We start from the raw sequence: 13127 nt of genomic DNA, 5'->3' as shown, positions 1-13127 counted from the left end.
CCCCTTTCCCGCCGTTCCCACTGGGTTTTGGAAAAGAAGGATACGTGGGGACCACCTCCCTCCTCTTTGGCCCCAGCACCCAGTTCCCCTCCTGACACTTCCATTTGGTTCTCAATGGTGCTCACTTGCTTGGAAGCAGGCTCCCCACGGGGAGGGGGCTGCCCTCTGCGTGGTCTCTGACCATAGGAAGGGCTCTCTCAGTGAGACAGTAAGAAAAGTCCCAGACTAATGGCAGAAATTTGCACTTTGAACATGTGTGTTTTTGTGTTGTGGAACCCGAGATTCCTTATTTATTAACGGAAAGTCTGATTTTTTTTTTTTTTTTTTTTTTTTTGTCTTCGTTGCTATATTTTGTGGGGCTGGGTGAGATTAGATTATTCTGATGTGGGGTCCTTTCCATAAGAGGTACATTTGAAGGCAAGATACAGTTTAAAGAAGCACAGCCAGCCTCTAAAATCATAGCTCTCCTCTAGTGGCCTTTAAAGAAAGCTGGTCCTCAGCACTAACAGAATCACTACAGTAGCCTAGTGCTTTTTTGGAAGCCTTTTTAGGAAAGGATGTTAGGTTTGTGGTAATTAGTGCTCTTTGAGTTTTTAGAGCATTGCGATTAAGAAATTTTGAGGGGAAGAGGAGGGTTTGTCCAGGGTCTGAATTACAGATAAAAGATTTGTGAATTCTTTTTCTTGTCCTCATCATTTTACACATACCTTCCTGTTGGCCTAACTTGGGCCCCTGCTTTGTTTTTGCTTTTGCTTTGTTTTATCATTGGTTCATTCCAGCCCCGGGGAGGACCCTGCCTCAGTGCAGGAGCAGGCTAGGAGTCGGACATTGGGAGTCAGAATTGCTCCTTCCCTTTACTGACACTTGGGACGAGGCATGACCTCAGTAGATAAAGTTACTACTTGTATAATAATGACTTTGGCTTTCCCCTGGAATTCTGGGTATCACCACTTTCCTTGAGAGTAGGGGTTCTCATGGGGTGGTTGCTTATCACTGTCCATGGGAAGAGATGGGTAGTGTTTTCGGTGTTCATAACTCCCAGAAGACTCAAAACCTATTCTGGTTCATTTTTCAGAGTTGGAAGGGCAAGACCTCGCCTCCTGTGTATCTCAGAAGCTGGAATTAAAGGCTTGCCCTATTCATTGTTTGTCAGAAAAGTATGATGACTATAGGAAAGAATGAAGTTTTGCTGAGAACAAAATAAGGAACAGCTTGTTTTTCACAAACACTAAAACTGCAAAGTTTATCAATTTTCTCTCTGATTTAGTTTTTCCCAAAAAGAGGGGTAACAAAATGTCATATTTGAAAGAGGCTTGCTTTCCACCCACTGGTGTCAGTGGTTGGGATGCCGGGAAACAGAGTGAAACACCTACAGTGAACCTTCTTAAATGCACTATTGTTTCTTCTCAGAGTGTTGCAAATATGCCGTCCCTCCACAGCGGGGGTAGAAAATGAAATAAGGGTGGCCGAGATGTAGAATGTGCCTTTCTGCCCACGCTTTGGGTTTGGAGTTGACGCTGGTGTGTTGACTAGACTTGAAGATACTGTGATTGATCGGATGGGTCTTGAGCGAAGTGGATCGTCTCCCATGAAGTCCTTTTTGTTCCATTTCGCTCACTAGCATCTAGATGCCCACACTTAACCTTCTATCTCTGTCACATTTCCCTTTTCTCTCAGCTCCGTAAGTTACTTTTGCAGTGGTTAGTCATAGAAAAAAACAACTTTAAAAGATGGAGGGAAAAATACGTACTTTCCTGTGTCACACTCCTCTGCCCACCAATAGCAACTGTTCTTTTTCCCTTTTTTTGTCCTTTTCAAAGAATTGGCTTCATGAAATTTTCAATACATTTTAAAATATTATTCATGGACTTTATCTTTTCCTTTTGAGAAAAGGGAATGCTAGCATAGTAGCAGTTGGTGTGCGTGACCTCTCCGTACTAGGCCTTCTTCCCTTTTCTGTTCCTGGGTTGTGGACTTACTGTCCTTCTAAGGAGCTCTTTGAATCTTCAAATTTTGCATTCCCTGTCTTCGTCAAATTCTATTCCCTCTTAAATAACTTCCCACTGCCGGTTCTCCATCTTGAGTTGGCAGTTCCAAATTTTGAAAATGTAGTTGAGAGAGAAATATTCCAGGGGATGTGCTTCCCTTGTTTGTAATTGCCAAGGATTATTTTGCATTACGGAGACTTAGTATGCTTCAGAAAGTTGAGATATCAGGGGTCAGGGTTATTGGGAGCTGAAAAAATGAAGATACGGAAAAGCATCCACATAGAGCACTTGAACCTCCTTTGTACCTGTTCGGAGAAAAAATAGAGTGTACTAAACCTAACTAAGGTTTTTATGGTCTGGGTGTTTGAAGTACCATTTTCCTTCCTTTTTCCCACTTTTCAATGTACTCAAGAAAATTGAAAAATTGTAATGGATCAATTTAAAATATTTTATTTCCTAAAAACCTTTTTTGCCTGTTGTAATGTGCAGGACCCTTCTCCTTGATGGGAGAGACAGGTAGTTACCTGAATCTAGGTTGAAAAGGTTATGTAAAAAGAAATTATAATAAAAGGGATACTCTGCTTTTCAAATCCTTGTTTTCTCTTAATCTAGTAAGACATATCCAAAATAAATATGTAAAGAAGAAAAATAAAAGTTGTCTTCATGGAAGCAACTGGTCTTCCTTGGTTGTACTGAGTCACAGATGTCCTAGGGGTGAAATGGTTGGTGCTGCTAAGTGAGAACCCAGCGCCTGCGGTCAGGAGGATGCATTGTGGGGTATGGTACCGTTGTCTGCTCTTGTTAAGAATCGGGTAGTTAACTTTTGACTCCACTTGGCTCTTGATTTGATCTTGATGCTGAGATGCCATGTCCTATGTGACCCTTTGGCAAACTTGGGAATCTCTTCACAGGTTTCTAACTGGGAAAGGAGGCTCTGTTAGAGCGTTGAGGCTGCTGTGAGATTAAACTCACTCTGCTGATGCCAACACTCTGATAGCACTTAACACCCAACTTCCTCACAAAGCTCAGTGTCCATATCGAGTACTAACATTTAAAAAGAAAAAAAAAAATACAATCCTATCTTCTTAAAAGGCCTGTGAGAGCTGCCCAGGCCTCATTTGTTTCTCCCTCACAGCCTTCGTTGGTTGCTCACCTCTGGAAGTTCACAGGGGAGAAGGCGCGCGTTGCAATCTGGCAGCATCAGCTGTGATGTGAAGTGGTGACAGCTAACAGATGGATTTGGGGGTGGTCCGCAACCCCATGTCATAGGCGTGGTGCTCACCCCTGCTGAGTTCAGCATAGCGACCTCACCCGCGCCTCGGAGCTTGCGGGCCCTCACTCCAAAGCCCAGTTTATTCTCTTGATTTCCCTGAGAAGCCTGTGGTGTATGCCTGGGCTAAGTAGAGAAAGGAAAGCGTGTTGTCACTTGAGTGCGACTGCCTGAGAAGTGCTACCATGTCAGGCTTGGGTGTTTCCTGTCCTTTGGGAGAGAACAGGCCTAAACAGTACCTTCCTCATCCTGCAGCTACGAGGGGCGGCTCCATGACAGATTAGAGATGCTTCTCACCAACTTGAACACCACAGCCAGCGCATGGGAGTGGAAAGAGGCTGTGTTTTTAAAAGACTCAATTCACGCAAACTTGAACAAAATCTGAACCACCTGAAGAATGAAATTGGAAGTCAGTGCAAGAACAGCTGTAGAATCAAAAGCCTGTCTTTAAATTTCGAGCCGACTTACTGGATCTTGTGCCTGTTTCTTAGTTTCTTAAGCCTTGATTTCTTGCTTAAAATGGGAAAACAGTATCTCATAGAATTATCCTCAAGTTCAAAGCCTGAAAGCCTTTAGCATGGGGTCTGGCCCAGGTTAGGTGCTAATAAATGGCAGCACTTTCCGTAATGACTTAATCCTGTTGGATGCCAGCTAAAAAAAGAAAAGGATATAGGAAGGATGAGGGAGGGTGATAATAAATGAACTAATTATTTGTGTGTGTATGAGAGTTTACAGTAGGCAGGGGTGTCATGAGGATTAGTGTGATAGTGACCTTGTTGCTAAGTGCAGAAACAAAACAATGACATGAAAACAAGTACACTAGGCACTGAGGAGGAGAGATGGAGGCAGACGCCGAAGGAAAGAAAGGCTGATTAAAAAGGGGCCTTTGATTCCACAAGGCAGAAAATCCACAGCCAGGAATTTGCTGCCACCTCTGAGTCAGGCAGGGGTGGGGGTGGGGTGCACAGTCCCATTAGTGGAGAATGCCCAGTGGATTTCGTCTGAGAGTCACATTTCTTGGACCAGTGTAGACAGAAGCAAACCCAGCTCACTTGTTTGCTGGGACAGTTGAGTTAGGTGGGGATGGCTTTCGCAGCACATTCTCCACAGAGCCCTCCTCGCCGGGACCTCTGCAGCCGCTCTATCTGGCTAGCAAGGAAGATTCGTTCAGACCTGACTGCTCTTATGGAATCTTATGTAAGTTGCCTGTTTTGCTGTTGTCTATTTTCACTCCATCTTTTCTGACCCAGCCCCTTAGGATCATGCTCCAGCCCCAGTGTCAGTTATGGAAGCCCTAGCCATACAGTCATTCATAGATTGGGCACCTGTCATTTGACCTGACTCCTTCCCTTGAGGAAACTCAGGACTTTGTTTAATTTCTCTAGGCCATTTAGCAGGCTTGTGCCTCTAATAAGAAAATAAACACTGGGTTCTACATAGTGGTGACTACCTAGATAGGTGTCTCAGAGGCTGTTCCCGGTTCGACTGCCCATAGCCTGAATTCTACTAGAACAGGTTAATCATTGGCCCTCTGAGTTTGGGTTCTTCACAGTTGTTCTGAATTTCTAAGCTGTGTAAGTGAAAGGCAGAGTGAGGCTTATAGGGTTGGGAGAAGCGCAGTCTAACCTCCCGATGTCACCTACACCACGTGAGCCGCCCACTGCTTAATAACATACATCAGGTGTCGAAGTGTCCAGACAGCTGTATTATCAAGGGGGTCCCCTAGAAGAGTCACTGGGAAGTGTCAGCTTCTTCTCATAGTTCCACATTGGTTGGTCTCTACCGCTGGCCTGCCGTGGGGCCATTCCAGGTGCCTGTGGAGAGGTCTGAAGTTCTCTTGAGAACTGGTTTAGCTTCATAAATTTCCACTAGTCAGAAGTTAAAAGTACCAGTTTTGTTGTATTCCACTAAAACTCTCTAAAGGATTCTCCTCAGCACTGAGGGTGAGCGATGGAGAAGGCCACCAGGGGAATTCTACATGATGTGTTCTAGGGTGACTCGGGTGTCATCAGGTATGTTTAAACACCTACACCCCATCACGGTTTAAATAGTCCAGTATTGAGGGAGTTGGAGGTAGAAAGAAAAAGCTCCCAAGCAGGGCTTTTCAACCTTTCAACCTCATGGAGCCCATCAATTCTCCCAGGGAAGACGAACAGCTGGTCAAGGTGGTGTGTGTCCTGTCAGACAATAGAGTTTTCCTGAACTTCAGTCACGTGCTTTAGACAAAGGCTTCCTGCGCTGTTCTTCTTACTCTCTTGACAGTTTGGGTCCTAGACCAGGAAGGCGATGTTGCATTTAGGGGTTATTCAAGTGAGACTATCAGGGAAATGCAGGAGCTATCACTGAGCTTTTCCGTCTCCTTGGCCAGGTGAAGCATCAGGGCCTGAACGAGGACATAAACTTGGACTCTGTGGATGGTGTGCCTATGGCAAGCACCGACCGGTGGGGCGAGCTGACCGAGGCAGAGCGGCTGCAAGAGAACCTCCAAGCCTATCGCACCTTCCACGGCATGTTGGCCAGGCTGCTGGAGGACCAGCGGGTGCACTTCACGCCAACAGAAGGCGACTTCCACCAGGCCATACACACCCTGCTGCTCCAGGTCGCTGCCTTTGCTTACCAACTGGAGGAGTTGATGGTGCTCCTGGAACACAAGATCCCCCCCAATGAGGTGGACGGGAAGCCCATTATTGTTGGAGATTCTGGACTCTTTGAGAAGAAGCTGTGGGGCCTAAAGGTGCTGCAGGAGCTTTCACACTGGACAGTGAGGTCCATTCATGACCTTCGCGTCATCGCTTCTCCTCAGATGGGGCTCCCAGCACATGGGAGCCATTATATTGCTAATGACAAGAAAATGTACTAATTCCCCACACCACCCCCCACTTCCTTCCTTTCTTTTCTAATGGAATATACATGTTCTCTGAGGCCTCACTTTCCCATTCTGAAGTTTTTGAAAGACTTTGAGGCCACAGGCATTTTTACCAAGTAAGACTGGAAACATGGACAGTGGGTTTAGCTTGGGGCGTGTGTGTGTGTGTGTGTGTGTGTGTGTGTGTGTGTGTGAGAGAGAGAGAGAGAGAGAGAGAGAGAGAGAGCGAGAGACAGAAAGTTGGGGTTGTGAGGCACAGGGCCATGGGCAGTATCCTTCCACCTCGGCGCTCTAACCTTTTCTACCCACTAAGTAACCTTTACAGACATTTAACAGCCTCACAGGAGAAATTCATTTTTAACTCTAGTCCTGGATGACTCTTCTGAGAAGACAGAAACAGTAAATTAAAAGCCATGGACTCGAGCCAATTCAAATTCTCATATAATAAAAATAGTAACTAACATTTATTGAGTATCTATATCTATGTATTCATAGGGTCTACTCCGGCACTGTAAAAAGCAATCCCCACTACGTGCCCTGAGTAGTGGCGCAATTTTAGTTGAAAGCAATATGCCACGTGGTTTATTGTCACTTTCACTTGACTCTTGGACTCTGGACGGTGGCGAGCATTGGCTTGTGGGAAGGTGGCGGTGATCTCATCTGGCGAGTGGGCAGCAAGCTCACAGAGAAAACGTGTGCAATCCCCCACTTGGCCAGCAGGATACTGAGATTGAGGCCAGCCTTTCTCATTCCAGGTCCCTGCACCCTTCACTTCAGAGGTCTGTGAGCTTCCGTTGCTGCACCCCTTTGCCACAGAGGGTTGGGAAGTGTATTCATAGAATCTATCCCAGCACTGAAAAAGCAATCCCCATTACATGATCTGAATATTCAATTTTGGTTAAAAGGCAGTATCTGTTGTGTCTTCGTGCCCGAGAAGACAGCAGAGGACATCTCAAGATCCTGTTTGGGGAAAAGACTACACCCCCCAAACTTCTGACTGTAGGAGCTGGGGGACTCTCAAGGGCCCACTCGCATTCTTGAGCGGGGCAGGGCACAGCCTTTGTTGCAGCCGCTTCCCCTCACGGCCCTGTCACCAGCAGCGCGGTAACAGGCATGGTAACCCAGGCGCCCCTGGACAGCAGGTACAGGACCGCTCAGTTAAAAAGTCACAACTGGGCCTCCCTGGTGTTGCAAGGGTTAAGTCAGCACTATCAAGCTATCAGCAGCCACTGGCCTAAGTTGGGTCCCCAGCCAGGGAGCTGACCCACAAGGTACAGCAGACCTCTCCTGTCTCCCTGCTGCTCCCCTCAGCAGTGTATTTCAGTAGAGCTACCTGTTCTGCTCCCCACTCTGTCCTGGTGGATCCTCTCACCACCGCCCCCCACCTCCCGCACTTCTGGCCTACACCCCAGCTCTTGTATGCATAAATAAATATCACAACTGTTTCACACATTATCTGGACCTAGTCATGAGAGGGGGAGGCCCCCTGGCCCCCACTCGGGAACGATGTGCAGCAGTCTCCATGCTTTGCAGACCGGGATCAGCGCGTCATTGTTCTTAGAGAAACACGGTGTGAAGGGCACTAACTGTACACGTGGGCACGATGGGGAAGGGTGTTTGCCCTCAGCCTGAAAACTCCCTACACCGTGAATCCAGCAGTTCTCGGGGAGTCACTTATCTCTCACTGCCAGGCCATTAAAACTCGAGCTCTTGGGCTAGGTCCAAGTCAGCTTCAGTGGTTTGAGCCATCTCTACCCTTCAATGAAGCCAAGTGGGAGGGGGCAGCTCCCTTCACTGGCTTGAGGGGGATGGGCCACTTAGCCCATGTCCATTCCCAGTGGGTCCAAAACTAAATGGGATAAAACCTGAGGGCGCTCTGGGCCGTCAGACAGGGCAGGAGGCCTGTGCTCTGGTGTGTGTGGGTGGGGCAAGGCCTGTACGCAGAGGAGGTAGCCACTAGATTGGAACAATAAGGCGGTTTGTGGAGTTAAAGAGAGGAGTTAAACATAGGGGTGCAGGTGTCCTTTTGAATTAATGTTTTTCTGCCCTTTGGGTAGATTCCTAGGAGTGGAATTTCTGGGTCATATGGAATGTTTATAGCAGCACTATTTACAATAGCTAAGCTATGGAAACAACCCAAATGCCCAAAAATAGATGACTGGATCAAGAAGATGTGGTACATACACACAATGGAATATTATTCAGCAATCAAAAAAGATAAACTCATGCCATTTGCAGCAACATGGATGGAGCTACAGTTATGCTAAGGGAAATAAGTGAAGGATAAAAAGAAAAATATCAGATGGTTTCACTTATAAGAGGGATGTAGGGGAACCAAATAAGGGATCAGGAAAAAAATTATAATAAATTAATTATAAACAGAATTAACAGGCAACTATTAATCAGTGACTTGGCAGGGGAAGGGGAGGGAGAGGGATCAAAACAGGGGAGTGAAGAACACAAGGGGCTATGGTGATAGTGCACGGTGAATGGGTGGTGGGAATTTCACGGGGCCTACACCTGAGAGGAGAAAGCATGCAAAAGGAAGAATGATGTAAATATGTGTGTGTGTATAATTTTTTTAAACCACAAAAGTGAGTAATCTGTGTATGTTACTTACCAGAGGGAGGTTGTCCAGGGGGAGAGAGAGAGAGAGAGAGAGAGAGAGAGAGAGAGAGAGAGAGAGAGAGAGAGGTGAGAGGGGTCAGAAGTCACTTCCTGGCGAGGGAGGAGTTCAGTGTGTCTTAGAGTCTGGCAGAGCCAGCACCAAACCCAGGGGAGAAGCAGGAGTTGCTTGGGGAAAAGGGAGGCGATAATAAACATTTGGGTCCAGCTAGCACTAGCGGTTTATTGTTCAGTGTTATCTGTGATTTTGGCGTAAATGGAGAGCCCTCCTCTCAATCCATAGAGGTTTATTTCATTCAAGCTTTTCCTTATTGAAATGTCTTCTCTGCTCAGTATTTTTAATTGACAAAGTATGTGTTTATCCATGTAAAGCTCTTAAATTTATCTGCATAGTATCTTAAGGCTCTTGGTCTAAAAAGATGCAACTGGAATTTCTTTATGGGGAATAACTGGTTGCCAATGTGCACAGGGCATTTCGCGGGGTTCACTCAGCAGCTGCGGTGGGGGTGGGGGGTGAGGGGTGGGGGTGGGGTGGGGGAGCGACATCAGAAGGCTCAGGAAACCACAGGGAGGCCTCAACTCAGCTGCAGGGCCCAGAAGGACCAGGTGGGCCAGGGGCGCACTGGAAGAGGCAGAGGGTGCCAAAAAGGGACAGGCGCTCACTGTCAGGTCAGGGGAGCAGATGGTGCTATGTGCAGGGATTGAGCCACCAAAGCTTCGAAGTTTCGTGCCTTCCCAGCACAGTTCGGCGTGGTGTGTGAGCTGCTCTTTCAAGAAACTTGCGATGCGCTGCACAAGAAGTGTGCAGAAACTCCTTGGGGAAAGATTAAGTCAGGGAGACATGAGCTCTGCGCCAAAATAGCAAGCATCAGCACGTGTGGTTTAAATGTGGAGGGATTTTCACCTCATGCTTCTCTGAAAGGGAGGGGACAGGCCGAAGGGACCGGCTGGGCCACCGCACTGTCAGCTAGGCGGGCGTTCAGATGACCCTGGAAGGTAATATATCTTAAGGATCTGCAGCCCCGAAGAGATTTTTATCTTTAGGGTTTAGTTCCCTGATTTCTTCGACCTTGTTTCTGTTTCTTAGACACAAACATTGTGGGTAGGCTTTCTGAGGGATTCTTATATACACTAGATATAGACATAAAAAATGGGTATATAAATTTTAGTTCCTCGCCCCTAACTCCTGTTTTATAGAGTTCTTTCCTCCACTGTCTCCAGAAAAATCCTCCCTGTGAGCAAAGAGCTTCAGCTGTCCTGAATCTGTCAAGGAATTGCATAAATGAGAGTTGACAGATTCTTGCCTTGATTTCAAAGGGTGATTTGGGAAACACTTGCAAACAATCCCAGCTCTACCACTGGGTGTGCAGGACAATGAGCTTGAACAGGTTTGAGGAAAGCGAGAGTTTTAATAAAAATGGAAAGTGTCGAGTCATAGCCCTGGCACTGCTGTTATTTCAGGCTGTTGTGGATGGGAGCCCGAGGATGACTCACCGTGGGATGGCTGGTCAAGCCGGAGAGGGCCAGGGCAGGCTTCATCCAGGGTCATTTAGAATGACTGTGAGTCCCAGCTCCTGGTGGGGTAACTGAGCACCTTCCCTGTTACCGAGAAGATAGGGAGGGAGGCAGGAAGCCCCCAGATGAGGGAGGGATTGACGAAGAAGAGATAAAGGGGAAAGTGTGGAATTTGGATGCCACTGGTAGTGTGTGCGTGTGTGTGTGTGTGTGTGTGTGTGTGTTACTAACAGTGTTTAGACCAGGGCATTTAGACAGAATAATTTGGCTTCCTGCCCCAGCTTCAAGCATCAAACCCAAGAAAAAACTCTTAATCTTGGCACAGAGTGAAAGTGGTAAAAAAAAAAAAAAAAAGAAAAGAAAAGAAAGAAAAGAAAAGAAAAATTCTCTGCACCAAAGCTGTAGAACTCTAGAGTCTATCGATAAAGACAGTCGAAAAATAATTTGATCTTTTGATCAAATGTAAGGGTGTGTGAAATAGGAGAACCCACATGCATGTGAGACTTCTATTGCTTGGATCCATCTACTTTGGGCGAATAAAAATAAAAAATACAAGAAAGGCTAACAATAAAGATCTTGCCTCAGCAACACCATGAGTTGCATCTTTTATTTCTGTATCTGTGGATGAACAAGGGGAAATTTCAAGTGATTTCAACACTGGATGAAATGTCATCCTCCCAGCCAGGGCCAGGCTTAATCAGGCATCCTGAGTGCATCTCCATGAGGTCAGGCTGCTGGGAAGGAGTCCCAAGGCTGGGCAGCCTGAGGAGGCCAGGCCCCGTCACCGCAGGCCAGTGTGGTGTCCCCAGCCTGCTGGGAGGGCGCTTTCCTTTGGCTTCATTTCAAGTTTTTGAACTCAGGCCAAGTCTTTGAAAGACAGAAAAGAGCCCTTGCTAACCCATTTCTAAGATGCAGAGTCACACAGGGAAACTGCTGGAAAACTGCTGAGGTGCCCTTTTAGCCTCACCTCTAATGTGAGAAGACAACACTGCATTTATGAGCTGTGTCAGGGATCTCCACGCTATTTTTTGGCATCTAATCCCTGAGATACTATCTCCCTTTTACAAATGAGGGAAGTGAGGATGACTGTTGACTTCTCCTCTTGTAAATCACACATCAGCCCTTCAGCTCTGGCTCTCAAGCTCACTCAGCCACACCCCAAAGCCCCAGGACACTAGCAGTGGAGACCATCGTGTACAGAAATCCTCTCTCCACCTACGTACCCCAGAGGAAGACCAGTGGCTCCCCAGCATCCATCTGGCTGCAGCCTAGCCCCACCCCAGGTGCCTGTGGGCCTCTGCTTACCAGAGACCCACCAGCTCTCACACCTGGCCCCCGGAACCACCACCTCTAGGGAGGGGAGGCTTAGACTGTTCACTGCACCCAGAAGATGGTTTCACATCAGGCGGGGTCGGACAAGTTCTGGAGAAACCTGGCAGGGTCTCTAAGGAGCTAAGGAAACAGGCACGCCAAGGCACCACCCGGGGCTTGTTAGAGCATGCGTCTATACTAGAGTCCTCCTGCCATATGCCAGCACCACCTCTCACTCCAAGAGGGAGCTCAAACTTCACTGGGCTCAATCCCATCATTAAACAGCTCAAGGAAGCCAGGGTGATTCTGGAATCTTTCCCCATGTCCCAGCTTGGAAGGACAAGAGCTGGAGCACCACTGAGTTCAGGGCATGCCCCATGCGCCTCCCTGATGCTCCATTACCCCAGCCTCATCTTAGGAAATCTGGGGATCTCGATTTACTCCCTTTTTCCTTTCCCAGTCCCTGCTCTCTGGTGCCTTCACCCCTGATAAGCCTGGGGACCTAGATGTTTTTGTCACCCCAAATCCCACCTCTACTATAATCTGGGGGTCCTCTATCCCTCTCCTCCCCTGATATTAGGGGGGATGGGGCACAGTGTGAGGCAATGGATAAATATGTTTTTGTACAGAATAAGATTCCTTCCAGGTAAAGTTCATTAGAACAAGAGACCCAGGGGGGATTTTTATTTTTTATTTTTATTTACTTTTTAAAGATTTACTTATTTATGCATATAAGAGCTGGGGTATAGGCCAGAGATGTGGGGGGGTGAGAGGATTTACCAGAGAGAGAGTGGAAAGCAGAACAGGTAGATTGATGAAATACACAGCTGGGGGGAGCAGCGGGCGAGACAGGAGAGGTCTGCTGCACCATGTGGGTTGCTCCCTGGCTGGGGATCGAACTCGTGCTGTGGATTGCTTCATAGTGCGGTGCTTAACCCCTTGTGCCACTAGAGAGGCCCCCAGGGGGGATTTTTAAAACCAGTTTTGACCACAGATGTCCTGCTTGGTCTTTGGCTAAAGACCATCCACATCAAGAGAAACCACTGCACATGTGAAAGCAGGAAATGACAAGGTAGGGCTTGCATTTTCTAAATGAGCACTCAGATGATGCAGGAAGATGAGTTTGAGGGGGCCAGAGTGGAAGTGAAAAAATTCAGATGATGGAGAACCTGAATTAAAAACAGTGAGGATGGAGAAAGGACAGTTTGGAAAACCATGACTGAAGATTTGTTATGGGAAATTGGGGTTCAGAAGGACAGTGAGTTATAGAAGAGGGAAGAATCATAAAGCACCCCCTCCCAACAATGAAGATAGTGAATCAATTAAGCGAGAACCAAGAAATTAGGAGAAACTGATACTGGGGCTAGCATAGGCGATCCTAAGTGTGGGTTCTGCATATGCTCAATTGAGCATAGAGGACAGAAAACACGGAGGAAGGACTGGGGTGGTGAGTGGCTGGAAATAAGCTGGAGAGGAAGCTCGGGACTCAACTATGAGGCCCTTGATGCTATGCCAAGGAATTTTGATTCATTCTGTAGACCAGGAGGAAACA

General features: G+C 47.1%; 1 protein-coding gene across 1 annotated transcript; it reads left to right on the top strand.

The window, feature by feature from the left end:
- Window positions 1-4341: 4341 nt before the first annotated feature.
- Window positions 4342-6118, top strand: CNTF (ciliary neurotrophic factor; the record flags this gene model as incomplete). The annotated part of the gene is made up of 2 exons (XM_084259427.1): window positions 4342-4455; window positions 5627-6118. The coding sequence occupies 2 exons, from the start codon at window positions 4342-4344 to the stop codon at window positions 6116-6118; spliced, it is 606 nt and encodes a 201-aa protein (XP_084115553.1).
- Window positions 6119-13127: the final 7009 nt, after the last annotated feature.

This window comes from Talpa europaea (genome assembly GCF_964194135.1).
Source record: "Talpa europaea genome assembly, chromosome: 1".
Taxonomy (NCBI): domain Eukaryota; kingdom Metazoa; phylum Chordata; class Mammalia; order Eulipotyphla; family Talpidae; genus Talpa; species Talpa europaea.
The sequence above is the reverse complement of the archived record's forward strand: the minus strand, read 5'-3'. Positions and strand labels throughout refer to the sequence as shown.